Genomic DNA, 27,020 nt, shown 5'->3' with positions numbered 1-27,020 from the left:
GAACCCGTGGGGTTGGCGCCTCTGTCCCCTGGACGGATGTGGAAACTGGTTCAGGGTGGCTTTATAAATAGGCCGCGCTCACACGGCTCGTCAGGTGGCGAGGTGGGGACGGGAGGGGAGGGCGCCTGACTCGCCAGCCCGACTCTGGCGCTGGGGTCGGCCCCGCGCGTGGGCAGGGGGCTCACCAGGAGGAGTAGAGCCCCTTGATGGCCTGCTCGTGCTCACTCCAGCGGCTCGGGTTCTCGTACTTGCAGGCTCTGCCGCCACACGCCATGGAGCAGGCCATGTGTCCGGGGATGACGTGTCGCAAACGCTCTCCAACTTTCGTGTACTTGGGTGCCGGGCGTCCCGAATGTCCTGGAACAGACAGAGAAGGGGAGAGTCAAAAGTCCACTTCCCCACCGGAACCGGGACGTGGAAAGCAGCTTCTGCTTCCTCAAGGCACGGAGGTGTCCAGGCGGTGGCTCGGTGCCCGTCCTGGGGTCTCTGCCTTCTGGGGGTGCATGCTCTGATGCATAAAGGCACCGCCGTGCCCTGTCACGTCGGTCACAAAGACAAAGAGACTGTCCCGGCCCATCGTTTACCGGGTCTTGTTCAAAATCCGCCTTTCTAATGAACGCATGCCAAACACTCACAGTTCATCTCCCTGCTCGGCCCACCGCGATTCTGAGCAGGAGAGGGGACCAGCTCGCAGGGCCCTCAACATCTCAACTCACCCACTCACACGCCTTCAATCTAAGCTCAAAAGGTGTGGCGAGCTGTCAGAGGGGAAAAAAAAGAACTTTACTTTTTCTCTCGGGGCAAGTTGGGTTTCTCTCAACGCCTCGGACGGAGGCCACGGCCACCATCACCTGGAGGGACGAAGATGACAGCAACCTGGCGGCGGAGCTGCCCCGGTCCTGCTGCAGCCGCGTCACAGGCTCCGAGGTGGAGTGGCGGCGGCCCTGGAAGAAGGCGCTGAGGAAGGGCATGGCCGAGAGCCTCCGGGGCGCGTCCTGCATGATGCTCGCTCGGCTCCGGGCGGAGAGCGCAGGCAGAGAGACGCCGGTGCCAGCCCACTCGCTGATGGAGTTACACTGAAGCCGACAGCAGCTGCTGATCTCAGCGCACCGGGATAGGCTGCCTCGTTTCCATGGCGACGAACAAAGAAACTACTGATTCCCACTCGGATCTGTGCAGGCGCGGTCTTGTGTGAATGGCTCGCGTCTTGGACAGATTGTTCAAGTACAGGGAACAACAGCATGCCTGCAAATGGGTTTCACCTACGTGGCGAGCGACTCTGGCTTGCTCCTCGACACACTAGGGAGATCTGACCACTCCGAGAGTTGCTCCTCAGACGCTCTGAGAACTGAGGAACGGTCCTGTGTGGCGTGAGCCCTGCTCCACCATTCAAAGACATGCACACCAAAAGGGTTAAGTTCCCTCATTCCAATCGCGTGCCACCTCTGGATATTCTGAAAAACGAAACTCTCAACTCTTTTTGTGGTTGTTTTCTGTTGGTTTCTTTTTGGTGAGGGGCGAGCCACACCCAGTGGTCGTAAGTGATTACTCCTGGCTCTGTGCTCAGGGATCACTTCTAGCAGCAGGGCTCAGTGGTGCTGGGAATTGAACCTGGGTTAGCCGCACACGTGCAAGGCAACAAGTGCCTTACCCACTGCACTACACTGCCCTGGCCCCCAACTTTCTCTCCACTGTGGGCTGGAAGAGACTAACGAGCTCACTGTAATGAAGGGGAATAATCTGGATTTTTAAGAAAACACTTTCTCGATGGAAACGCTAAAGAAATTCCATCCATTCTTGAACGAGTCACAAAAAGATACCTATGTGGTGGTCTATGAATCAGAAGATATTTCCCTTCATAGTTTTACTTTTGGAAGCTGGAAACCCAATTCTTGGTTATACTTTTGTTGCACAGTCACGATGCCTCTCCAAAACAAAAAATATATCATTCTGGGCCATTGTCGCTGACTATGGGTAAAAAAGAAACCTTCAATAATGTTCTGGCGGAGGCACACGTAGAAAATTCCACAAGCATCACATTTTTTAAAGGAATCAGATAGGCGGAGGTTGCAACTTGAGGATAAAGGATGTAAAGAAAACAGAAACTCTAACAACCACCAATTGTCTGCCTCCTCCCTCATTAATGTCAGGCCTCGTCCCCACCCCCGTCTCCCTCTCCAAATGGTATTTCAGTTGTGCACATACAGAAATAATCTACTTCCATAGATAAGGCTTTTAAAAAAAAAATTTCGGGCTTTGTCCTAACAATTAAAAATGCTTTAAGCAAGCTCTTTCTGAAATGCACAGCCCTGCCCGATGCATGGGTGGGGAAGGCAGAGCAGCTCAACTCAGCGCCCAACCCTCCAAACCCTGGTGTTAAATATACCCTAAGGGGAAAGAGGTTGTGTGTGTGTGTGTGTGTGTGTGTGTGTGTGTGTTCAGTTTTGCTGTAGGGCAAACAACCCAGCAGCATGGAGAAGCTTTCCTCGAGAGAAAGGAGAAAAAGGTGCACAAAAAGAAAGCTGGCAGCTGACTCCTAAGGTCCCGACGGCACAGGTGAAGGGGCCTGAGGGAGCAGGGAAACCAACTCAAGCTCCAGGGTCATCCAGAGCTTGCTGCCCTGTAGAAGCCGAGCCAGGGCTCAGCCTGCCGGGACAGTGACCGCCTGGCTGTCAGACACGCAGGGCTGGTGGCCGGGTGGGTGCTGCGAGGGTGCTGGAATGAAAATGGGCAGAGAGGGGCCGTCGAGCCTCAGCAAGCCTGAGGGAAGGCCCCAGAAAAGGGAGGCCCCGCCTGAGATGCGAGGGTCTCTGAGGCAACTGGGAAGTGACCTTCTCAGGGGGGCGTGTGGGAGGGGCGCCTGCAGTCTGCTGGCGAAGGACGCGGAGATGAGTCTAGTGACAGCTCTCTCGGGTCCCAAAACTCACAACAAGCCCGAGAAGCAGAGCCTGGACGAAGCGACGGGAGGAGCCGTTACTGAGCCGCCCCCAGGAAAGCGCCTGGTAGGAAACGTCCTCGCCCTCCTGCCCTTGCCCTTGCTGACGCGACGGGGTGCCAGGCTGGCCGGTGGCGCTCCCAGGAGGTCTATCCCCGGCTCCTGCTCCAGGTTCTGGTGATGGGCACCAGCCGGGGGTCGCTGTGGTGCTCATGGGGGTCAAAGCTGGGGTCCCACCGCCCAGCTGCAGGGCTGTGGGGTGGCCGGAGACAGCGCCTGGTGTGGGCAGCGCAGACAGCCCCCTCAGAGCTCTCAGCAGCGCTGGGCCTACCTCGGCCTCGCCTGAGCCACGGAGCTGGCCCCTGGGCCCAGGCCTGGGAAACCCTGAGGCTGCCGACCCCAAAGGAGCAGAAGCCTCGGAGAACCTAGCAGCTGAGTTGTCTCAGTCACTGGACCGCTGGGCACTGGGGACCTGGGAGAGAGTTTAAAGGAGACCACGGCCTCTCTTTGGGGGTGGCCTGGCAGGACCACCGGTGCCCAGGTACCTGTGGCCTGGCACAAATGGGAAGTTACCCTCCTGGGGCCGTGGGGAGAGGCCTTCACTTCTCACACTGCAGAACCATCACCGCACTGCCTCAGGCGTGGCAAAAACGTCCAGTTCACATTAAATCCACGCTCGAATGCCACCGGACACGGACCCCAACACAGAAGCGCCCCTCTGCCTTATGGGAAAGGCTTCGTAAGAGGGAACAGATCTTTAGACCCTAAAACTCCAGCTGGGCTCCTTTCAACTTCTACACATTTGTAATAATCCTGAAAATACATTTTTCCAACTTTTTCTAAGTCTGAGAACATATTTCCAGGGCTGTAGTGTGAGTACAGCAGGGAGGGCACTTGTCTTGCGTGCAGCCCAAATTTGATCCCTAGCATCCCACATGGCCCCCGAGCCTGCCAGGAGTAAGCCCTGAGCACAGCTGGGTGTGGCCCCAGAACAGACAAACAAAAAAACATCTCGCCACACAAAGCACTGAAGAATATGATGGAGCCCCACGAGACGGAACTCAGCCCCTTTCCGTAAATGGGGCTTCCACTGAACAAGTCTAGAGAATCTTAGTGCAGCATTTGGAACTTGACCCACAGATATCATACTTATTTTAATTTTTCAAAGAGTGGATTTGGTTTAAGTGGTTTCTTCCAGTTTCAAAATAATAGTTTTGCTATGATTCTAATGAGACTTCAGTGGGTAGGGCATTTGCCTTGCATGCGGCTGACCTGGATTTGATTCCTCCGCCCCTCTCGGAGAGCCCGGCAAGCTACCGAGAGTATCCCACCCTCACAGCAGAGCCTGGCAAGCTACCCGTGGCATATTCGATATGCCAAAACCAGTAACAAGAAATCTCACAATGGAGACGTTACTGGTGCCCGCTCGAGCAAATCCATGAGCAATGGGATGACAGTGATACAGTGATACTTCCTTGGTTAAAATAAACTTTTAGAGGCCTGACGCGACAATGCAGCACATAAGGTGCTTGCCTTGCCACAGCCATCACAGGTTCAGTCCTGGGCATCCCATATAAGTCCCCGAGCCCTGCCAGCAGTGACCCCTGAATGCAGAGCCAGGAGTGAGCCCTGAGCACTACACGATGTGGCCCAAAACCAAAATAAACTTGGGGACCAGGACATGGCTCAGTGGGAGTGCTTCTGCATGGGAAAGATCCTGATTTTGATGTCTAGCACCAAAAAGCAGAAAAGAGAACTTGATTATACTGTTATACATTTGGCTTAACTTGGTTGAGTCTACTAGGACAGTTACAAATATAGCTTAATTATATTGTATCACAGTTATCACTCTCACATTGCTCATCGATTTCCTTGAGCGGGCACCAGTAACGTCTCCATTTTAAGACTTGTTGTTACTGTTTTTGGCATAGTTTATATGCCATGGGGAGCTTGCCAGGCTCTGCCGTGTGGCAAGAGCTCGGTAGCTTACTGGGCTTAATTATATTAATAGAAAGATTCCCAAATATGCAATATTCCAATCTGTTTCTTTGTATAAGTAATCAAAACATTCTTTTAAAATGGTGAGCCTGGCAAACTCCCCATGGCATATTCGATGTGCCAAAAACAGTAACAACAAGCCTCACAATGGAGATGTTACTGGTGCCCGCTCGAGCAAATCAATGAACAACAGGATGACAGTGCTACAGTGATTTAAAATGGTGAGTTTTAAAACAGTCCTATTTTTCTGGGTCAGCAGGTGGCTGAACTAATTCACAGGAAACTAGAGTGTAAGATTCTGTGTGAGTTTGGAAATGCTTGGCTCCACCAGTGGCTGACGGGATGCCCAGCTGGTATACGGAGTACCTCCCCCGATGCTACGTGGGAAAGACACGCCGACTTCAGGAACTGCAGTGCACAACCCAGGGAACTTAAGGACTCTTGAATTTTTGACCTACCAGGGTAATTTTTTTTTAAAAAAAAAGCAGTAGCAATTATTCTTTATTATAAAACTTCTGAATAGTTTGACAAAAGGCTTGTTTTTACAGAGATGTTTAAACAGAAGAGATAATCCTAGAAATAACATGTCATCTAATTATTACAGCCTTAAAGATAAAATTCCCTAATGTTTAAAAAAAAATCACTAAATTACAAAGTCGTAGGCATTACCAAGTTTGTGGAAGGATGTGGAAGGCATGTATAACATAATTTGAGGGAATATTCTCAGCTACAAGCTCTAGCCACTATCTTAACGGAGTCACACGGCACAGGAATTCAGACTCCAACTCTCCGGGCGACCAGAGCCTTACTCACCACTGCACAATTCTGCTCTAAAACACACAGACACTTTCTGGGGGTGCTGAGTTGCAGTCTGAATAAATTCCTCTCATCTGTATTCCTGTGGGTGTTTTTTTTTCCGTCTAAATAATTTCCCCCTAATATATGCAGGTTTTGTTTTTTAAACAGGCGATTCCATGGGTAGCCAAGATGAATCCCCGGCCCGTGTCCAGCTCAGCCGCAGGGCACAGGCTTCAAGACCCCAGTGGCTGCTTCAGACTGTGGATAAGGAAGAGTATAGATGGTGGTACTCAGGGTCTGGAACCCAAACATTCTCTGCTTTACCCAATATGTACCAATTCCTGGTAAGGTTGAATACATTAGGCACAGTAACAGTAACAGTAAAACGTAACAACAATAAGAATACAATGGAATGTGTGAATGTGAATCTACTCCCCCCCTACCCGCCACACTCACATCTCATTTAGTTTCATGGCTATAAAGTGACCGTCTACACGCTGACAATCCTTACATTTATCTCTACTTCCGACTTCTCTCCTGCACGTGGCTGTCTAATTTTAAACTGAATGTGCCATGGGTGAACTTCTGTTGACCATTCTGATTTCGACTTCAGCTGTGATGGTTTATACGAGCCTGAATTCACTCTGCCTCGATGGCAGCCCATCTCCAGGATGCTGTGTCTGTCTTCCTTTTCTGACTTTTCTGCTACCATAAGGCTGATTTCTTAAGTGCCAGGACCCGATAACAATCCGCAAATGGCCGGGACTGAAAGCGGATGGATTAAGTGCACCCATATTTCAAACAGGAAGTTCTAGAAGGCACTCCTGCTGCCTCTGAAAGATCCCACAAGATCAAACCCATTAACTGTCTCGAGCTTCTGCTCCCTGGCTCCTGCTTCCTGAGCTCAGCCACGGAGACGGAGGCAGCGAAGCTCTTGTCTCAGGTAGGTGCTACCTGTGGGAGAATCCCACCTCTGTTGAAAGCAGCCACAGACAGTTCAAACAACGAAAGACACAGGAGAAAGTCTCTCCTGAACCGCAGCATGTCCTCAGTCAACTGCCAAAATGCCAAACTGGGCAATGTAAGAAGAACCGAACACCAGCATCCGAAGGGATTTAGAACTCCTCGAGTCTCCCGGAATTGGAAATCCGATGGCTCTCCCATCTGGGAGTTTTCTTCATGGTTTGCTTGGGTAATGTTCTGCCCCCACCCTTTGCTCTCCTCTGCATCTATGATCCAGGTGTTATTGCTTTGGCTGTTGTCCCATTAGCTTTATATTATCTTAATCTTTTTGGTCTTGTTTTTCTGTTCTCGGGGCTTCATTACACCCTATTTTCCAGCTGAGTTTTCAGCTTCGTCCCCTACTAGTTTCATCCCTCTCAATGTATTTTTAAGTTAAATCACTACATTCCTTAGCCCTGGCTTTCTGTTTGGGCCTTGTTCATTGTTCCATGTTCACTGACGGGAAGACTAATATTGTTTAAATAGCCAACATTACCTAAAGCAATATACAGATTCGGTGCGATCCCTAACAAAATCCTGATGGTGCTCTTTAAGAAAGCAGAATAAACAATTCTAAAATTTGTATGGAACCATAAGAGAACCTGAATAGCCCAAGTAATTCTGAGAAAAAAGAGGCAAAACAAAAATATTTCACTCTATAGTGACTTCACACTATAGTGTAGCACTGTCGTCCCGTTGTTCATCGATTTCCACGAGCGGGCACCAGTAACGTCTCCATTGTGAGACTTGTTGTTACTGTTTTTGGCATATCAAATACGCCACGGGGAGTTTGCCAGGCTCTGCCGTGAGGACGGGATACTCTCAGTAGCTTGCTGGTCTCTCCAGGAGGGACGGAGGAATTGAACCCGGGTCGGCCTCGTGCAAGGCAAATGCCCTACCCGCTGTGCTACCACTCCAGTAATAGTGTTAATAATTAAAGCAGTACAGTTTGGGATTAAAAAAAAAAACAACAACAAACAGACTTCCCAGATTAATGAAACTGAATTGAGTCCAGAAGTAAACACACATATGTGGATGGTTAATTTACAACAAAGGAGCCAAAATCAGTCAGAGTTTTGAAAAGGAATTTTGGCAGCACAAAACAGGAAGGCAGAAAAATCAAAGACCATAAGTAATACCTGAAATGGGGTCACACTATGAACAGACTTTTTTTTAAAATCACAATTCACAGTTTTATTAAATTCCAGTTTACAGAGAGACAAAAAGCACATTAAAGCAACATTACCTTCCATGTTTGCGGCATACCCTCTGCTATTCACCGTGGTAGAAAAGGGTTGTTCACTCTGAGATAAGACTCCTGCGGCCATGGTTAGTCTACTGGAAATAAAAGAAATCATTTCTTGAAAATATGCCTCTGGGATACTCCTGACTCATCACCAGCAATGCACAGACCTCTGTTGTCTGAGATGATGATACTTGGGCACACACATCTCAAGGGGCTGTTCACTTATCTCCAATATGGACAATTTCAAGTGCAGTTTTGAGGTGTGAGAGGTACAAACTGTAAGATGTTGAGGACAATACTAAAGAAAGTGAAATATTTCACTAATACAACTATATCTCTATACTGAAATACTTACAACATCTTGGGTTAAGTAAAGTACACTGATGTGTATTTTCTCTCTTAGTTTTGCTATCAGGAAATCTATAGTTGGACACGTGGCTCACGTGACCCGGAGCGCCACTGTGCCTGATGGTGAGAACACAGAGAAAAGCACGACACACTCTCCCCGCCGCACTGCCAGCACGGTAAAGTGTGGCCACAAACAGGGCTGCCCTGGGTCAGGTGTCCCAGGGAGCGAGGACAGCGGAGGGGGGGGGGCGGGCATAAGGCCCCCAGGAGGAATCTGCACTTGAACAGGGTTCAAGAAGAAAAGTTAAACAGGTTTTTGCTGCTGTTGCTGTTTTACTGATTTTCCAATTTTTCTGTCCTTACTTTGCTCATTTCAAGAAGTGAACACTCACTTCTACCTGTTGTAGGGCCAAATGACCAAAAAACAAAATTGGTAATAAGAAGCCTGATTAGTAACTAAAGATAATGAACATTAGCTATAACCTGTATTAGCAGTAACTCCTGATAATTTATGAACAACATGAATGCCCGTCCGCATGATATACATGCACATACAGTTAACGATGACAAACAGTTGGCTTCTGATTAAGGGCCCTGCACAACCCCTAGATGTTCCGGCGACAGACCAACCTTTGTTCACTGGAAGTATGGATGACTTTTCCCAGCTTGTGGTTTTCATGCTGCCACAAAGGCCAGATTTGTATCTAAACTCTTTAAGTGTACTGAATTGTCCTTCTGTTTCAATAAAACAGAATGCATTTTTTGGGTGCATCTCAGAAACAGAGTGATGTAATACTAAAACATTTTCTAAATAAGAATTTTAATATTTTTCCTTGGAAAATTATGTTTATCATTTGGGCATCAATGCTTGTGGACTCAGACACTAATTTTTATTAACTTATGAAACAGTTATGCAGTTTCCAAAAAGGTTCTAAAAATATTTTCCCCCAATAAATAGTGGTAGTTAAATTCAGCCCTAATTAAATTTAAATTAACTAAACTTTTATTTATTTTGTGGGGGGTTCTCCCAAGCAGTGCTCAGGAGCCTAGGGGGACCTTTCCTGGCAATTTCAGTTCACCAGGCCTAAGGATGTGGTGCCACTTGGGCTGAGCCAGCAGCACTCCGGGGACCAGGAGGTACCAAGAACTGGGACTGGCTGATGGCAAGGCAAGCACCTTGACCTTGTATTCTCGCTTCGACTCCACTAACTTCTTGCATCAAGTTTTATGCATTCAAAAGTTATAAAATACAAAATACTACTTGATGAAACTGTGTGTCTTTAAAAGAAACACAGGAGTTAAAAAATCGGGCGGCGCCAAATGTAACTAAGGAGAATGCACACTGTCGTATTAGTGTCAGGAATCTGGTGCAGTATTCATGCAAACTTTAGAATGTGCATCACACTTCAAATGAACAGCACACAGGATATGAAGCCAAAGGACTAAAAGAACAAACCAGACCAGCAAATTCATCAGCAAACTGTTCAAAAGGATGCCCATTAAGATTAGATTTTAGACAATATTTTTGCCATATTACTTTTAATAAATTTGAATTGATTTCATTTCGAGTAGGGAAGGCTAGCCACACCTGACTATGCTTGGGGCTTACTCCTGGCTCTGTGCTCAGAGGTCATTCCTGGTGGTGCTCAGGGGACCATATTATTGAACGCTGAGGATCAAACCAGGACCAGCCACTACAAGCAAGGCAGTGTGTTAACCCCTGTACTATTGGTCCAGTCCCTGAACCATTTTGTTAAAAGGAATTTTGACAAGAAAGACAGTGATCAGGGCAGGAGCGACAGTACAGCAGGTAGGACATTGCCTTCCACGCCATGGACCCAGGTTTGATCCCCAGCATCCCATATGGTTCCCAGAGTGTCATCAGGAGTGATTCCTGAGGGCAGAGCCAGGAGTAACCTCCTGATCATTCGGAGTGTGGCTCAAAAAATTGAGAAAGAAAGAAAGAAAGAAAGAAAGAAAGAAAGAAAGAAAGAAAGAAAGAAAGAAAGAAAGAAAGAAAGAAAGAAAGAAAGAAAGAAAGAAAGAAAGAGAGAGAGAGAAAGAAAGAAAAGAAAGAAAGAAAGAAAGAAAGAAAGAAAGAAAGAAAGAAAGAAAGAAAGAAAGAAAGAAAGAAAGAGAGAAAAGAAAGAGAAAAAGAGAGAGAAAGAAGGGAGGGAGGAGGAAGGAAGGAAGAAAGGAAGGAAGGAAGGTAGGAAGGAAGGAAGGAAGGAAGGAAGGAAGGAAGGAAGGAAGGAAGGAAGGAAGGAAGGAAGGAAGGAAGGAAGGAAGGAAGGAAGGAAGAACAATACTCAACATTTTAGAACCAGGGACTTTTAAAGCCTGTCCTAGGTGACAGGCCAGCACTGTGGCATACTGGGACCAATGGGGACTTCCTCTGTGACGCCTCCTGCCCCTACTGTTCACATGCAATTAAACACGGCTGCTCCGCTAGGTTCCCTGTGGCGTGGGGTCCCAGGAGAAAAAGGCACCATTTGTGCATCTCTGAGTCTACAGCAGGGAGAGTTTAGTGCACGGGATGCTTTCATGTGCTCAGCTGAGAAATGGGTGTGCCAGATCGTGTTTCCTCAAGCCTGCCCTGTCCTACTCAATCACCTCCACAGCCCCATACCTACTGCCGACTGGAAACAGTTACAGTCTGTAACTTTCGGTGACAGAGAGTACATGAATCCCTGTGACTCCCCAGCCCACATGAGCACGCTTCCCACATCTGCTGGAAGGGAACATGACAATGGCTACAATGTGGCTTCCCTTTTGGCACCAAACAGAATTACACACTTTCCTCCGCTTTTCTAAAGCTGATGGTCCTCTTCACCAGATTCCATCACCCGTTCCCAAGCCCGATGCCTCTTAGATGGCCACTCTCTAGTCATTCCCATCAATTATTTTGTTTTGTTTTGGAGCCACACCTGGCAAGGCTTGGGGTTACTCCTGGCTCTGCACTCAGGAATTACTCGTGTGGGCTTAGGGGATCGTATGGGATGCTGGGGTCACACCCGTATCGGCTTCATGCAAGGCAAACGCCCTGCCCACTGTGCTATCTCCAGCCCCACTCCCAGCAACTGTTCAGAGCTGAAGTTTATCACCTGTTGTGAGACAAAAGGGCTAATATCTAAGATATATAAGGCATCCTCAAAACCCAACAACAAAAATACCAATAACCCCATCAAAAAAACCTCATCAATTATCATTGGGCTACACTAGCATGCGACAGGGACGAATGGAGACGTTACTGGCACCTGCTTGAGCAAATCGAAGATCAACGGGATGACAAGTGATACAAGTGATACAACCCCATCAAAAAATAAAAATAAGGGGCTGGAGTGATAGCACAGCGGGTAGGGCGTTTGCCTTGCACGCGGCCGACCCAGGTTTGATTCCCAGCATCCTATATGGTCCTCCGAGCATGGCCAGGGGTAATTCCTGAGTGCAGAGCCAGGAGTAACCCCTGTGCATCGCCAGATATGACCCAAAAAAGCAAAATAAATAAATAAATAAACAAACAAAAATAAAAAACAAAGCTGGGAGAGAAGAACAGACACATCCTCATAAAAAGAACACATGATGAACAGGTACGCGAAAAAGTGTCTCACCATTATGGATTGCCAGGCAAGTAGAGATCGAAACAATAAGGCCCCATCTCACGCCAGCCAGACTGGCCTACATCAAAAACACCACAAACAGGGCTGGAGCGGTAGCACAGTGGGGAGGGCGTTTGCCTTGCACAAGGCAGACCTGGGTTCAATTCCCATATGGATCCCATATGGTCCCCCAAGCACCGCCAGGAGTATTTCCTGAGTGCTGAGCCAAGAGTAACCCCTGTGCATCACAGCATGTGACCCAAAAAGAAAAGAAAAAGCACGACAAACAATAAGTGCTGGTGAGGCTGTAGTAAAAGCGAAGCCTTTATTCAGTGTGTGTGAGATGAGACTGTTGCCTAGTCCAGCCTTTTTGGAAAACAGTTTGGAGACTTCTCAAAAAATTAAAGAAGCTTTTCTGAGAACTCTCAATTCCACTCGCAGGAATCTACCCCAATAACAGAAAAACATTAATCTACAAGGTCATATGCACACCTATTTTCATCACAGCATTACTTACAATGGCCAAGCCTGGCTCAACCCAAGTGTCTAGTAACAAATGAACAGATAAAGAAACACAGTGGAATACTACTCAGCTATGAAAAAAGATGAAACCAGGCAGTGTGTGCAACATGAAGAAACTTGAGGATGATTTGCTAACTGAAGGAAGTCAGAAAGAAAACAAATGACCTTGTTTATGTGAAAAATATAAAGAAACGAAGCAAGAGATTAGATACTCCCCAATGAAAACCAACCTTGCAATATCTCCAGATGTGGTGAAACCATCAACAATCAGAAAAGTAAGTTCCCTTGTTTCAGCAATATATGCCTCTTAGCCTCACATCAATGCTTCCAACAGGCTTGAAACAGCAGGATATATAAACAAAGGGGGGAAAGGATCACAAATGATATGCAGTCAACATTTTGAAATTAAAAGATAGATGGTCGAGAACCTGAGAGAAGACAGTGGGACACTTGCCTTGCACACTGCCGACTTGGGTTTGATTCCCAGCATTCCATATGGTCAACCAAGCCCTGCCGGGAGTGACACCTGAGCACCACCAGTGTGACTCAAAAAGTAAGGACACACACACACACACACACACACAAAGTAAGGACAAAAACTTCAGTACCATTCCTACGTCCCAACCAAGTCTTAAACCCCAGCAGTAAACCATGTATACACTAGCTTTAGTTCTTCTGGGGTGGGGATGGTGGGTCACTATACTTCTACCTTTGGTTACTATTTTATTGTCTTTATATAAGGAAATTCATGATATAAACTATGAGCAAATTAGCTTGACAAAATATCTAGTCCACACAAATGTATGATCTGTATAAACAACCTTCAAAAATTAATAACCAACTTCTGTGCTTATACCCTTATAAATTCACTATAATGTTGTATCATCAAATCTGTGCGGCTCGGAGTCAAGTGTTCCAGGCAACGGTGTCCAATAACTGTCTTTTGTTTGATTCATCAGTAACTTAAAATAAATGCATATCTGATTTGCTCTAAGCTTGGGCCATGCATTCATTACAAAAATTCCTCTGATTTATGGTTTTCTATTTTTAGTTTGGGGGGCACACCTGGTGGAGCTCAGGGCTTACTCTTGGCTCTGTGCTCAGGGATCACTCCTGGCAGTGATGGGGATCAAACCAGGGCCGGCTGTATCCAGACAAGCACCTTGACCCTTATATTATCTCTCTGGCACCGCCCCCTAGTTTTTATAATTGCCTTTTTTTCTTTCCTTTTTTTTGGGGGGGGTGTCTGCACCTGGTAATGCTCAGGGGACCATAGGAAGTGCTGGGGATCAAACTTAGGTCATCCATGTGCAAGGCAAGCACCGTATCTGCTATGCTATCACTCCAGTCGTCCCTTTTTTCTTTCTTTTCTTCTTTTCTTTGCTTTTGGACTGACCTGGCAGTGCTCAGGATCACTTCAGATTGCTGCTCTGGGGTCACTCCTGGCTGTGCCCAGGGAGTGGGTGACGCTGGGGGTCAAAGCCGTGACTCCCAGGCAGATCCTAAGCTCCAGTCCCTTGAGATACTTTCCTGGACCAATCACCTTTCTCTGACTGAGAGAAGAAACATCAGTCTTCATCTGACCACTAAGATCTTTCAGGGTCTTATCTCGACTAATCAGAAGGAGGAGGCAAAGCGGAGGTGGAAGCCCTCGTTCTCCATGCTTTGACCTGACTGAGATTCGCGAGTACCTAGATCTGACTTAGTGTCTAGAGCCATTGTTACTTCGATTCAACTTGGTGCTCATGTATCACAAATATTTCTGTAACGGGGTTAAGAAAAAGCCAATTTTCTAGATCATTTCTTCCTGAAAATCCTTTTTTTTTTTAAACTTACTTTTTAAAACTGAAACACCTCGAGCTACAAAGTTGCACATGATTGGGTTACAAAGTTACAAAGTTGCTCATGATTGGGTTTCAGTCATACAATGTTCAAACACCATCTCTTCACCAGTGTATATTTCCCACCAACAGTGCCCCCAGTTTCCCTCCTGCTGCAGCCTGCCAGACTCTCTCTCTCTCTCTCTCTCTCTCTCTCTCTCTCTCTCTCTCTCTCTCTCTCTCGCTCCCTCCCTCCCTCCCTCTCCCCCTCCCTCGCTGAACTGAACTGTGCTCTAGCAGATAATGCTGATGAAGAAATCTGATGCCACACAGTGACTTGTCTGGAAAATCTTTCTCTTTGTTGCTCTGAAATTTTCCAAGGCTGTGTTCAGAGCAGGCCCTTCTCATTTCTCTTGATTAGTTCCTGGTGGACCCTTTAAATATGCAGATTCAGATCTCTTTCGGCAGCAAAAATCCAGTGTTTTATATTCAATGTTTTATTTTCTAACAATCCACACCATTCTCATAGAATTCTACAGAACTCCTCAAAGCCTGAGGTGCATACTGTCATGATTTGCATTTTCTCGAGTAGTAAACTGAGTCTGAAATCCTTTCTTTCCAGAGGTGAGTCTGGGCCAGGGTCCCTGCCTGTGCACACTCAGAGCCAGTCCACTGTGCTGTAAACAGGATTAATGCTTTTAATATGGATTTGAGTAAACAACGAAAAGGCAATTCTTCTGCCCTAACTCACTGACACCAGGCATTCTGAATCCTTGAGAGTCATATGCCATTTTTGTCTGACTCCCGGGTACTACAAAGCCTTTCTAACCCGGTGGGGGAGAGCAGGGATTATTCCTAATCCTCGGAGAGTTCGAGACTGTCGTCATGTGTCCTTTCCAGAAGGGGGTGTCAACACTCGGGCTAGTGAAGACTGGAGGGCCCAAATAACCCCTGCAGCTCTACCAGGGTGGCAAGCTGGGTGCTGGCCCCTTCTTTCCCGTTCAGCTGAGGCACTCTGTGCCCTCTGAGAGGGCTCCCTCCCGAGACCAGGAAAGCGGCCGGTGCCACGCTGGGCTCCACTGTTCATTCCTCTCAAGAGACCACGGCTCCAACTTGTCTGCTTTCCATTTCCAAAACGCCTTTTCTTTTCTTTTCTTTTCTTTTCTTTCTTTTTTGCCTTCTGGTTTTTCAGTTAAGGGAGCAATGTTATTCTGATCTTTGCTGTTTTGTTTGAGTTAGAAGCAGAAATCCCTGTTGGTCCTCATCAAGTCACTGAAGTCCAGAGGAGCACTGAAAGAGTGCCTGGCGTGCATCGACTCCGTAGGAAAACCAACTCACTACCAGCTGGATGTCACTGCGGGTCAGTTAAGAACAGCTCAACCAGGTTAACATGGTATTAAAAACAAGGCAAGAGGTTCAAAATGGAGTCACTTATGCTAATCCAGGCCACCAAACAGGTTTGGTCTCTTCTCAGAACTGAAAACAACAGAAGACCAGGAATCACCAGATTGGTACTAGTGAGGTCACTTTCTGGATGGAGCCCTATAATCCCTTAAAGGAGACACAAACTACAGATTGATTTATCACAAAGAATGTGTTCTGCTAGTTTAACCTCCTTGTCCTTATCCCTCTGGCTATATCTTTCATTTAGTACAGCTCCTGTTCAGGAGATAAAATGCAGCCAGATTGATGAATTATTTGATCAAATCAATAAAAACTTTAAATGGACTCAGTTGAATTTTGTCTTTCAATACTTTTCCATAAGGTTGGAGTCCTGTGTAAATCTTGACTCTGCATTCTAGCTATTGAAATCATTTTGAGCTTTGATTTCTTCTTCTGTAAAAGGAAGATTATTATGTCTACTTTATTAGTCTGTGAAGATGAAGATTCTGTATGTTTCTTGCAAACCATCTGATTTATAAGAGTTTGATAAATGCTTATTACTTTAATTTGCAAACCAACTTGGGAAAAAGAAGATGGGAGGCATCACCTTCCCCAGCTTCAAACTATACTACAAAGCAATAGTAATTAAAACAGCATAGCAATGAAATGGGGCTAGGTACTAGCAATGGAATAAAGACAGACTCTCAGATCAATGGACTAAAGTTGAATATCCTGATCCAGACCCTCAGATATATGACCTTTTAATCTCTAACAAACAAGAAATGTGAAATGGAGCAAGGAAAACCTCTTCAACAAGTGGTACTGGAAAAACTGGGCAGCTACTTGCAAGAAAGAAAGAAAGAAAGAAAGAAAGAAAGAAAGAAAGAAAGAAAGAAAGAAAGAAAGAAAGAAAGAGAGAGAGAGAGAAAGGAAGGAAGGAAAGAAGGAAGGAAGGAAGGAAGGAAGATAGGAAGGAAGGAAGGAAGGAAGGAAGGAAGGAAGGAAGGAAGGAAGGAAGGAAGGAAGGAAGGAAGGAAGGGAGGGAGGGAGGGAGGGAGGGAGGGAGGGAGGGAGGGAGGAAGGAAGGAAGAAAGAAAGAAGGAAGGAAAGAAGGAAAGAAAGAAGGAAAGAAAGAAAGAAGGAAAGAAAGAAGGGAAGAAAGAAAGAAGGAAAGAAAGAAAGAAAGAAAGAAAGAAAGAAAGAAAGAAAGAAAGAAAGAAAGAAAGAAAGAAAGAAAGAAAGAAAGAAAGAAAGAAGAAAAAAAGAACTCAGATCTCTAACACCATGCACAAAAGTCAGATCAAATGGCTCAAAGACCTCAATATCAGACCTGAACCCATAAGGTCATGGAAGAAAAGATAGGCAAACCCCTCTATGACCTTGAAGCTAAAGGCAGCTTCAAGGATGAAACACCACTGACCAAGCAAGTTAAAGCAAAGATAAACAAATGGGACTACATTAAACTAAGCAGCTTCTGCACCTCAAAGGAAATGGTGACTGAGATACAAAGACAGCCCACAGAATGGGAAAAATTATTTCTTCAGTACCCATCAGATAAGAGGTTAATGTCAAAAATAAAATTTTCAAATCAGTATGTCTTCTTTGGGGGGGGGTACTGGTGGTCACATCCAGTGGTGCTCAGGACTTATTCCTGCCAGTGCCTAGGGGACCCTATGTAGTGACCGGGATCCAACCTGAGTTAATCACATGCAAGGCAACTGCCTTAACCCTGTACCATCTCTCCAGTCAGAGTTTTGATTCTTTCTTGCTTTGTATTCACCTCATTTCCCTCTTACTCTTATCAGAACTTGTAAACGGGGCTGGGGAGATGATAGGAAGGGGGGCATGTGTTCTGCGTGTGAAAGCCCCCTTTAGTCCCCAGCACTGCATGATCCCACAAGCACCCCCAAGAGCCCACAAACACTGCAACAAAAGATTTTAAAAAACCAATTTGTGAAAGCATTTCACTCATTCCCAGTAGTGCAGTCCTGTCAGTAGGCAGGAATGCTGAGCCTGTTAAGAAGATTTATGAAGACATTGCTTCCATTCACAACCGAACTGATTTCATGGTTGTAGAATTTAGGAGGAAAAGATTTAAAAGTAATCCGGTCATTTCACTCCGTGCAGCCACATACAATTTCACTTCATTTCCTGTTGCTAATGACAGATGTTTTTGCTCACTCCATCCTACAGTTTGCTTTTATACCAAAAGTCTCTCAAAATGACTCAACTATTTAGAATGAATCATGCTCTCATAATTAGTATTTAACACTGTAAACTGAGAACAGCAGTGGACTATTACTCACACTGCTAGCAAGAACGGCCACAAAGTAAGAGTTTGATATAAAAAAAAAAGTTCTACTTCATAAAAAGTAATTTTATACAAGAGCCTGGGTTCTGAAGTAGATTGAAGAATTCTTAGATCACTAATTTCCCTTTAATTTTCCAGACACGTGGCATGCTGCCAAAATTGACATGTGTATTTCTGGGAAATTTTATTGCATTAAGAAGTGCCTGGGAGGTCACGAGTTGGTGAAACCCTCAAAGCACGTCACAAACCTTGGGCTTGTGGAAAATGCATATTCCTTGACCCTCCTCCTCAAACTGTTTGCATCAGTGAGTCTAGAATGGAATAGAACAATCTGTACACTCTACTTAAGCTTCAGTTCAATGACTCCTCCCCACATTCAAAGAGATACATCATACTGCTATGACAAGATTCTGTACAGCAATCATGGTTGAAAAATTTGAAGTTAAAAACTTCAATTTTCAGGGGCTGGAGCAATAGCAAAGCGGGTAGGGCGTTTGCCTTGCACGCGGCCAACCCGGGTTCTAATCCCAGCATCCCATATGGTCCCCTGAGCACCGCCAGGGGTAATTCCTGAGTGAAGAGCCAGGAGTAACCCCTGTGCTTCGCCGGGTGTGACCCAAAAACCAAAAAAAAAAATTTAAAAAAAAAACAACTTCAATTTTCATTGGGAAATGAAGAAAGAAAAGCCCAAGGAAATTACTCAAGTTTTATACTATTATGTTCACAAAAAGGTAATTAAAATACCTGTTTAGTCCATGTCAGACACATTCCAAGTGCTTCGTATAGGAATTCATATTCCTCACCATAGGTGAGGAATTTTTAGGTGTGTCTAAAGTTGTGAGTCAATTTTATCCATTTTATTTTTAGGGCAGTTTTAGGTTAATAGCAGAACTGAGCAGAAGGTGCAGAGGTTTCCCATCTGCCCTTTCCCGCCCCACATGCACAATCTACCCCCCCCCACACACACACACCACCAACAACTTGCCTCACACAACTGTTATTCCAATTGATGGCCTACACAGATACATCATGACCTCAGGAATTATTCTTGGTGGATTATTCTGTGAGTTTGGGCATGGAGCCACCGTCACGGTAGCACAGTATTTCCACTGCCCTAAAAACCTTCTTGGTACAATGTGTTCCCCCGTCCTACCCCACCCCTGCCTCTGCCCCTAAAATCACTGGTTATTTTAGGTCTGTAGTTTTGCCTTTTCCAACACGGCATGCAGTGGGAACCACAGAGCACGGAGCCCCCTGAGACTGGTCTCTCTCACTAGATAACACATGCATATATGCACTGAGAGTCCTTCGTGTCTTTTCAGGTCTTAATAGCTATCTTCTTTTTTCTTTTTCTTAAAAAAAAAAAAATTGACTTAAGGCCAGAGAGACGGTACCAGGGTGAAGGCGCTTGCTACGCACCAGTCAGACCCAGCTCAGTCCTGGATATCACACAGCACTGCCAGGGCAACTCCCCAGCACAGAGCCAGGAATAGTCCCTGAGTGTGGCCCCACACTCACCCCCCAAAACTGAGTCATCATTATTCTACACAATTTAGAGTCACGGGATCCCAGTGCACCCACCAACGAAGCTTCAGTGCTATTCCATCACCAAAAGAATGCGCCTGCCGGGGCTGGAGCAATAGCACAGCAGGTAGGGCGTTTGCCTTGCACACGGCCGACCCGGGTTCGATTCCCAGCATCCCATATGGTCCTCTGAGCACTGCCAGGAGTGACCCCTGTGCATTGCCAGATGTGACCCAAAAAGAAAAAAAAAATGCGCCTGCCACAAAGGCAGGGGGTTGGGGAGGGACACTGGGAACACTGGTGGTGGAGAATGGGCACTGGAGGGATCAGTTCATCACTGTATAACCGAAACGTAATCATAAAACTCTGTAAGTCTGTAACTGTATCTCACGGTGATTCAATAATAATAATAAAAAAAGATCCCTCTCGCCACACTGCCCACCAACCTCCACTTTCCCATTCACCGAGTCGAGGAATGAGTTTTATTGTTTTCTGTCAGCTTGTTTGCTTTTGTGATTTATATTCCATATGAGTAAAACCATCCTGTGATTTTCTTTCACATTTTTATGATCTTACTTAGCGTAATCACCTCAAGCTCCATTCACTTTGTTCCCAACGGTACAATTTCATCTTTAATAACAGAGTGGGGCTGCACTGGGCATAGAGACCAGAGCTTCTTTCTCCATCTGTCATCTCACGACTGGCATAAGGCTGGGTCCACGTTTTGGTTATTGGGATTTAATGCTCAGAGCTCATTTATTTTATATACTGAATAATATTCCACTGTCTGAATGTGACACATATTATATCTCCACTCACCTACGAAAGGACATTTTAGTTGTTCCCAAGTTTTAATTGTTCCCACCTTTGTCAATAAAGGTGCTAGAAACTCCCTGCCCAGATTTTTGTGAGAACTACTTTTTTTTTTTAGCTCCTTTGGATATATACCAAGGAGTATAATTCCTGGATCCTTATAGATGATAAGGATACATTTAGTTTTATATATTATTCCTATTTTCATTGGCCTGTAAAAGAAGGCAAAGCCAAATAACTTGCCTAATGCCATATTCAGTAGCAAAGCTAATCCAGATAGCACAGAGGTTGGGCGTTGGCCTTTCACGCGGCCGACCCGAGTTCGATTCCTCCGCCCCTCTCAGAGATCCCGGCAAGCTACTGGGAGTATCGAGCCCGTGTGGCAGAGCCTGGCAAGCTACCCATGCATATTGGATATGCCAAAAACAGTAACAATAAGTCTCTCAATGAGAGACGTTACTGGTGCCCGCTCGAACAAATCGATGAGCAACAGGATGACAGTGACAGTGACAACTTTGGAGACAGTGACATATACATCTTCTCAAGAAAGATCTCAAACTTAATAAAAGGAATTTTACTCTTATTCTAAATATTATGGGGGGGGTGTTCCAGCGAGGGGATGAGAGTCATACCTGGCAGTACTCAGGTGCAACTCCTGGCTTGAGAGTCATTCCTTGTGATGCTGGGGAATATGTAGTGCAGGATCAAACACAAGCCTCCTGCATGCCTCTCTCTCTCTCTCTCTCTCTCTCTCTCTCTCTCTCTCTCTCTCTCTCTCTCTCTCTCTCTCTCTTCCCCCCTCCCTTACTCTCACTCCCTCCCTCTCTCTCTACCTCTCCTCTTTCTCTCTCTCTATCTCATGGTTAATGCCAAGAGGGTATAAATCATTCCCCACACCAGCCACCATGGGTAAATCACCAGATACATTGTTTTGGTTTGTTTTTGGGCCACACCTGGTTGTACTCAAGGCTTACGCCTGGCTCTGTGCTCAAGGATTACTTCCAGTGACACCTGGAAGGGAGCAACAGCAGTGCCAGGGATCACAGTGGGAGTCCGCCACGTGCAAGGCGAGTGTCATACCCTCTCTGCTCTCTCTCCAGCCCCAGACACACTGTGGACACCATGACTTGCGTTCCCAACAGCACCACTACACAACGTAGGGGAGGCCGCATCTGCATCTTAAACATCACTGATCACATTTACATTTCTGACATCTCACAACCGTCATCCGCTGAATTTGTGTTCCTAGGAAACGCCTGAAGTACGGAGCAGGGGTCTTTCCAGTCAAACACGTATGATGATAGTAACTTCTACTTCAGCTCAAATTTTCTCCCTCTAAGAATTCTTTCTTCACACCAATTACACATTTCATCTGCATCCCCCGTAATAGAGGAATTCAGCCATCATGGATGAAAGTTTGTTTAGGGCTTTTTAATTTCATTTTGTTGGGGGGGGCACACATGGCCGAGCTCAGAGCTGACTCCTGCACTCAGGGGTCACTCCTGACGGTGCCTGGGGGATCAAACTGTGGAACCAAGCGCCTTGCTACCATTTCTCCAGCCCCAAAGATGTATCGAGTGAGTCAGGTGCTAAAAGTCATAACTTCTAAATACCTTAGTAGTATTTTGTCCGGAGATAACTAAAGCCCTTCTTATGATTCCTTATATAAAACTAAGCAAAAACAGATTTCCGGGCTGGAGATACAGTGCTTTGCTTTGCACGTAGCTGACCTGGGTTCGGTCCCCGGCAACCCCGATGGTTCCCCTGCACCACCAGGACTGACTCCTGAGCACAGAGCCAGGAGTAAGCACTGAGCAAGCTGGGAGTGGCCCAAAAGTCAACAAGCAAATTCCATTTAAATCAAAATGTCCTCACCTCTCAATCTGCAACTTTTAAAAAAAGACAGAAAAAGATGCAATCCTTTGCCTCCCCAAACCCTCCTCCGAGAGCAGGTAGAAACCCTTTTTAAAATCCCTCCTTTCTCCCCACTTTTCCGACAAGGTCAAAGTCCTCAGGGGCAGAGGCACCTGAAAATACGTTATGTCTGGCAGTCCGCAATTAACTTTGCTGGCTCCTGTGATCTCATACCTTAAATACGCCCCGGGAGACGAGTCGCAGAGCAGAGGAAAAACAACACGACAGCGGGAACCTCGCGATTTCATCACTCAAGAAACAAGCTATTTGATTTCAGACTCTTCGGAAAGCTCGTTATGGGAAAGCACATGGGCAGAACGGTAACGAGGGGTGAAGCGGGTCTCCCCAGCAAGGCCACAAGCTCACTGGTCCTTTCACAGAAACAGCCACATCAACGATGCCCACAAACATTTCTAAACGCATCCACAAGTCCACCATGCCCGATTCAGTGCCATCAGTGCCCAGACAGCTGTTCCCACACGAGTCTTCCCTCCGAGGGGCTGGATGGAGCCAGGAAGCTGCATTTCGAACCATTCCTAGCACAGCTGAGGCTGGGAGAACCATTGCATGAGGTGAGCAGTCAGCCCTTCCCTAGGAGCTCAGGCCAACCTGGGTTCGATCCCTGCTTGCAGCGCCAGGAGCAATTCTGAGTGCAGAGCCAAGAGTAACCCCTGAGCACCTCCAGGTATGGCCCCCAAACAAAGAGTAATAATAAAATAAGTACATTTTCAAAAGCCTATTCTGTAAAACATACTTCAAGTACTTGGGTGACAAGTCTACATGACGAGAAACAGGCAACACGTGCTCCTGGGCCTTCAGTGTCCAGCCGGGTTAGACCGTCGGTGCGAGTTCACCTGCCTTCAGCCGTCTTCAGTCTGTCAGGCGCTCACTTTCCCTCCCTCGGAAGACCCTGGTGAATGCAGATGGGGTGAAAGTGCCTAAAATAAGGAGAGGGCTATTGGCGTTATCTCCTTGAACTTCTGAAAGACACAAAGGAAGGCGGAAGGGCCAACTACACCTGAACGGAAGCTGAGGTCCCAAAGGTGACCATGAAAGGACGTTTACTCTCCTCCCTGTGGTACAGAGACAGTGTAGTCTCAGCAGAAAGGCCGGCAGACAGTCACAGCTGGTCAGCCAAGAGTTCCACATGGGACCAAACTCTCCTGCAGGGAGAAACGGAGGCAGGAGGAGCACTGCAGGCCTGGGAAGGGCTCTGGAGCCAGCAAGCGTGAGTCCATGCCCCCCACATGCACTTGGGCAGTCAGGGTGGCTCTGCCCTGGGGACCCCCGCAGCACGGTAGCGCACCACAGCAGGTGTGTGTGAGCATCTCCACTACAGCATGGCGCTCCTGTCAAACACTGCAGCAAAGGACGGCGTGAGCAGCTCGGACACGGCCCCCCAGAAAATGCCAGAAGCAGAATATGTGTATCCACCACACGTGAGAAAGCACAACCCCCAGCGGGCATGTGTGCAGCCGCCACAACTAAACCCAGATGGTCCCCAGGGGTTAGGCACTGGGGTGATGCGGTGCTGCTCAGGCCTGGCAGTGCCCGGCCACCGGGTGCTGCAGTGGCCCTCGCACGTCAGCCCTGCACACGCAATGCATGCACGTCACCTGTTCCTTTAGTCCTGGACACAACTTCTATTCACTGCAATGAAACGGGATTGTTCTACTGTGTTTTGTGTCTCTTGCTCTAACCAAGCTGTTCTGACACTAAGACTTCCAATATTATACTGTATAATACTAATGAGAGTGGACAATTCTACCCTGAAACTCACTCAGAGCAAACGCCTCCCGTTTTTCAGCAGGGTGTGTTAATATGCATTTGTCACATATGGCCTTTACTATGCAGAAGCATGTTCCCTCTATCCTCATTTTGTTGAGTTTTAACACAACTGGATGTTGTATGTTGTCACAACTTTTCTCTGCATCTGTTGATAGGATTATGTACTCTTAATCTTCCAATGACATATGACGTTAACTGATTAGCATATGTTCAACCACCTCTGTGTCCCTGGAGTAAACCCAGGTGAGTCCTGAACTGGCCATATCCTTTCAATGGAGCACCAGAGCTGATGCGCTAAGACCGGCTGCTGCTCTGCCTCTATCTTCCTCAGGGGAGCGAGTCTGCAGTTTCCCTTTTCGTGATGTCTTTGCCTCCTTTCAGCACCTTCAGGTAAATGTTGGCCTCATAAAATTTGTTTGAAAGAATTTCCTTCTCTTCAGTTTCTTCAAAATGCATGGATACTAGTAACGGTTCATCTTTGAACATGTGGTAGAATTCACTACTGAAACTGTGATTCTGGGTTTTGCTTGATTACTGTTTCAATTCTTGGTCTCTTCAGATTTCCCATTTTCCTATGATTCCATTTTAGCTGATTGTAGGATTCTAAGAATTTGTCTATTTCTTTTAGGTTCTCCAACTTAATGATGTAAAGTTGGATGTAGTACTCATATATCACTAAACATTTCTGGTATAGACTTTTTTTTGTTTTGTTTTGGTCACACCCAGCAATGCTCAAGGGGCTACTCCTGGCTCTGGACTCAGGAATCAATGGTGGTGCTTGGGGTGACCATATGGGATGCCAGGGGATTGAACCCTGGTCGGCCACATGCAAGGCAAACGCCCTTCCTGCTGCACTATCTCTCTAACAATGAGGACAGGGATTTTCCCCCTCTTTTCCTTGGTGAGCCTAACTGAAAATTTGTCCATTTTGTCCATCCTTTCAAATAAAATCATTCTGTTTCTACATTGTCTTTATGGTTTCAAACTTTATTTCTGCTCTGATTTTTATATTTTCTTCCTTCAACTGACTTAAGCTTTGTTATTTTTCTAGTTCCCTTCAGTGTGTAGTTGGAGGGCTTATTTAAGATTTTACTTATTTCCTGAAGCAAGCTTGCATTTTTAGGAAATTCTCTCTTACTGTTTTTGTTCTACATCCATTATTACTTTCTTCCAGGATTTTTCAAAATATCACTTTTAACCTAATAAGTTCCTCAGTGCCAACACTGATTCAGTAGAATGTTTTTACTTTCTATGTATATGTGTTTTCCAGCTTTTTGTGGTGGTTGATTTCTAGCTCCGTATCACTGTGACTTAGCTTCCCCCCCATACCTGGAAAGAGTTCATGAACTACTGATACTTGTTATTTCAACTTATTGACACTGTATTGCACACAGGTCTGTCCTCAAGACTGCTCCATGTATATCGAGAAGAATGTGTATTCATCCTTTTGAGGGGTGGAGAGCTTTATAAATATCTATAGTGCCCATCTGATCTATAACTATCTATAGTGCCCAATTCTCCTGTTACGGCTGTTGATGGCTTGTTGATTTTTGTTGATTTTCTATCTGATTGACGTGGCATTAAAGTCCTATACTACTATTTATTGTATTGCTATTAGTGTCTCTCCTCGGGTCCATTAGCAATTCACAAAGGATATTAAATACATAACAAATTTATATTTAAATCATTATACCTATTACTGTCTCTTATTACTTTTAACTTAAAAACTAGTTTATCTTATATACGTATGTCTGTCTCTGACTTTCTTTAGGCTACCATATCTTAAGATTTATTCCCCTGATGTGTGCCAAAAGTAGATAATGGACCAAACATGATGACCTCTCAGTGTCTGTGTTGCAAGCCATAATGCCCAAAAGTAGAGAGAGTATGGGGAATATTGTCTGCCATTGAGGTAGGGGGAGGTTGGGAAAGGGGAGGTATACAGGGGATACTGGTGGTGGGGAATGTGCACTGGTGGAGGGATGGGTGTTTGATCATTGTGTGACTGTAACCCAAACATGAAAGCTTGTAACTATCTCACAGTGATTCAATAAAATTTAAAAAAAAAAAAAGATTTCCCCAAACTTTTTACTTAAAGCCTATTTACCACTGAAGCTCAGGGAAAGCACGTAAGACCTCATTTTAATTTGAAAGAATAAATAAGAACCATTTACTGGACTCACAAGGAGAGAAAATTCGAATACACCAAATCAAAAATCAAAGTGGGGATGTCACAACAGACACCAAAGAAATTCAAAAGATCACCAGTGATTACTCTGAAAATCTTTATGCCATTGACTGGAGTGCCTAGAAGAAATGAATAAATTTTTGAATTTCTTTAATCTTTAAGGCTGAATCAAGAGGAAACAGAGATCTGAACAGGCTAAGTAAGCATCAGGAAAACTGAAACAGCAAGCAAAAGTCTCCCCAAACAAAAGACCAGGCCCACAGGCTGTAAAGTGAGTTCCTCTGAGTCTTTAGAGAAGACCTACTTCCAACTCTTTCCAGGCCTTTCAGAAAGTTTATGAAACAGAAATCCTCCCAGTTTCTTTAAGGCAACCTGATATAAAAAGTAGCTAAAGACACTATTACACAGGAAAGCTAAAAGATCACTGTACCTAATGAACATAGATGCAAAAATCCTCAACTAAATGTTAGCAAAGTGAATCCAACAGCACACCAAAAAGATCACACACCAGAAGGAAGCATCTCAGGGATGCAAGGATGATTCAATATACACAAGTCAATCAACATATATGCCACATCAATACAAGGAAATTAGTAATCATAATCATATCAATACATGCAAAGGAAACAGTTGACAAAATTCAACACCGATTCATGATAAAATGGGAGTTGGAGGAACCTTCCTCAACATAGTTGAAACCATTTAACACAAGCCCACAGCGAACAGCGTACACAATGGTGAAAAACAAAAATCTTTCCTCTAAGATCAGGCACAGGACAAGGTTGCCCACTCTAACCACTATTATTCAACATAGTACTAGAAGTATTTGCC

The 27,020-nt window shown here is 45.7% G+C and overlaps 1 protein-coding gene across 5 annotated transcripts in view; it reads right to left on the bottom strand.

The window, feature by feature from the left end:
* PTPDC1 (protein tyrosine phosphatase domain containing 1) overlaps window positions 1–27,020 on the bottom strand; it is a 61,526-nt gene that overhangs the window by 18,631 nt on the left and 15,875 nt on the right. Inside the window, exons 1-3 of one of the 5 annotated variants that reach the window (XM_055125668.1) lie at window positions 852–928; window positions 717–758; window positions 186–357 (exon numbers count right to left, since the gene is read on the bottom strand). In XM_055125668.1, the coding sequence (XP_054981643.1) occupies window positions 186–286 (101 nt within the window). In that variant the 5' untranslated portion in view covers window positions 287–357; window positions 717–758; window positions 852–928. Of the gene's footprint in view, window positions 1–185; window positions 358–716; window positions 759–787; window positions 1,075–7,979; window positions 8,072–27,020 lie in introns of those variants that run through there. The other 4 variants (XM_055125665.1, XM_055125666.1, XM_004620101.2 and 1 more) reach the window with 4 other exon arrangements.

The sequence above is a fragment of the Sorex araneus genome, chromosome 2 (genome assembly GCF_027595985.1).
Source record: "Sorex araneus isolate mSorAra2 chromosome 2, mSorAra2.pri, whole genome shotgun sequence".
Taxonomy (NCBI): Eukaryota; Metazoa; Chordata; class Mammalia; order Eulipotyphla; family Soricidae; genus Sorex; species Sorex araneus.
The sequence above is the reverse complement of the archived record's forward strand: the minus strand, read 5'-3'. Positions and strand labels throughout refer to the sequence as shown.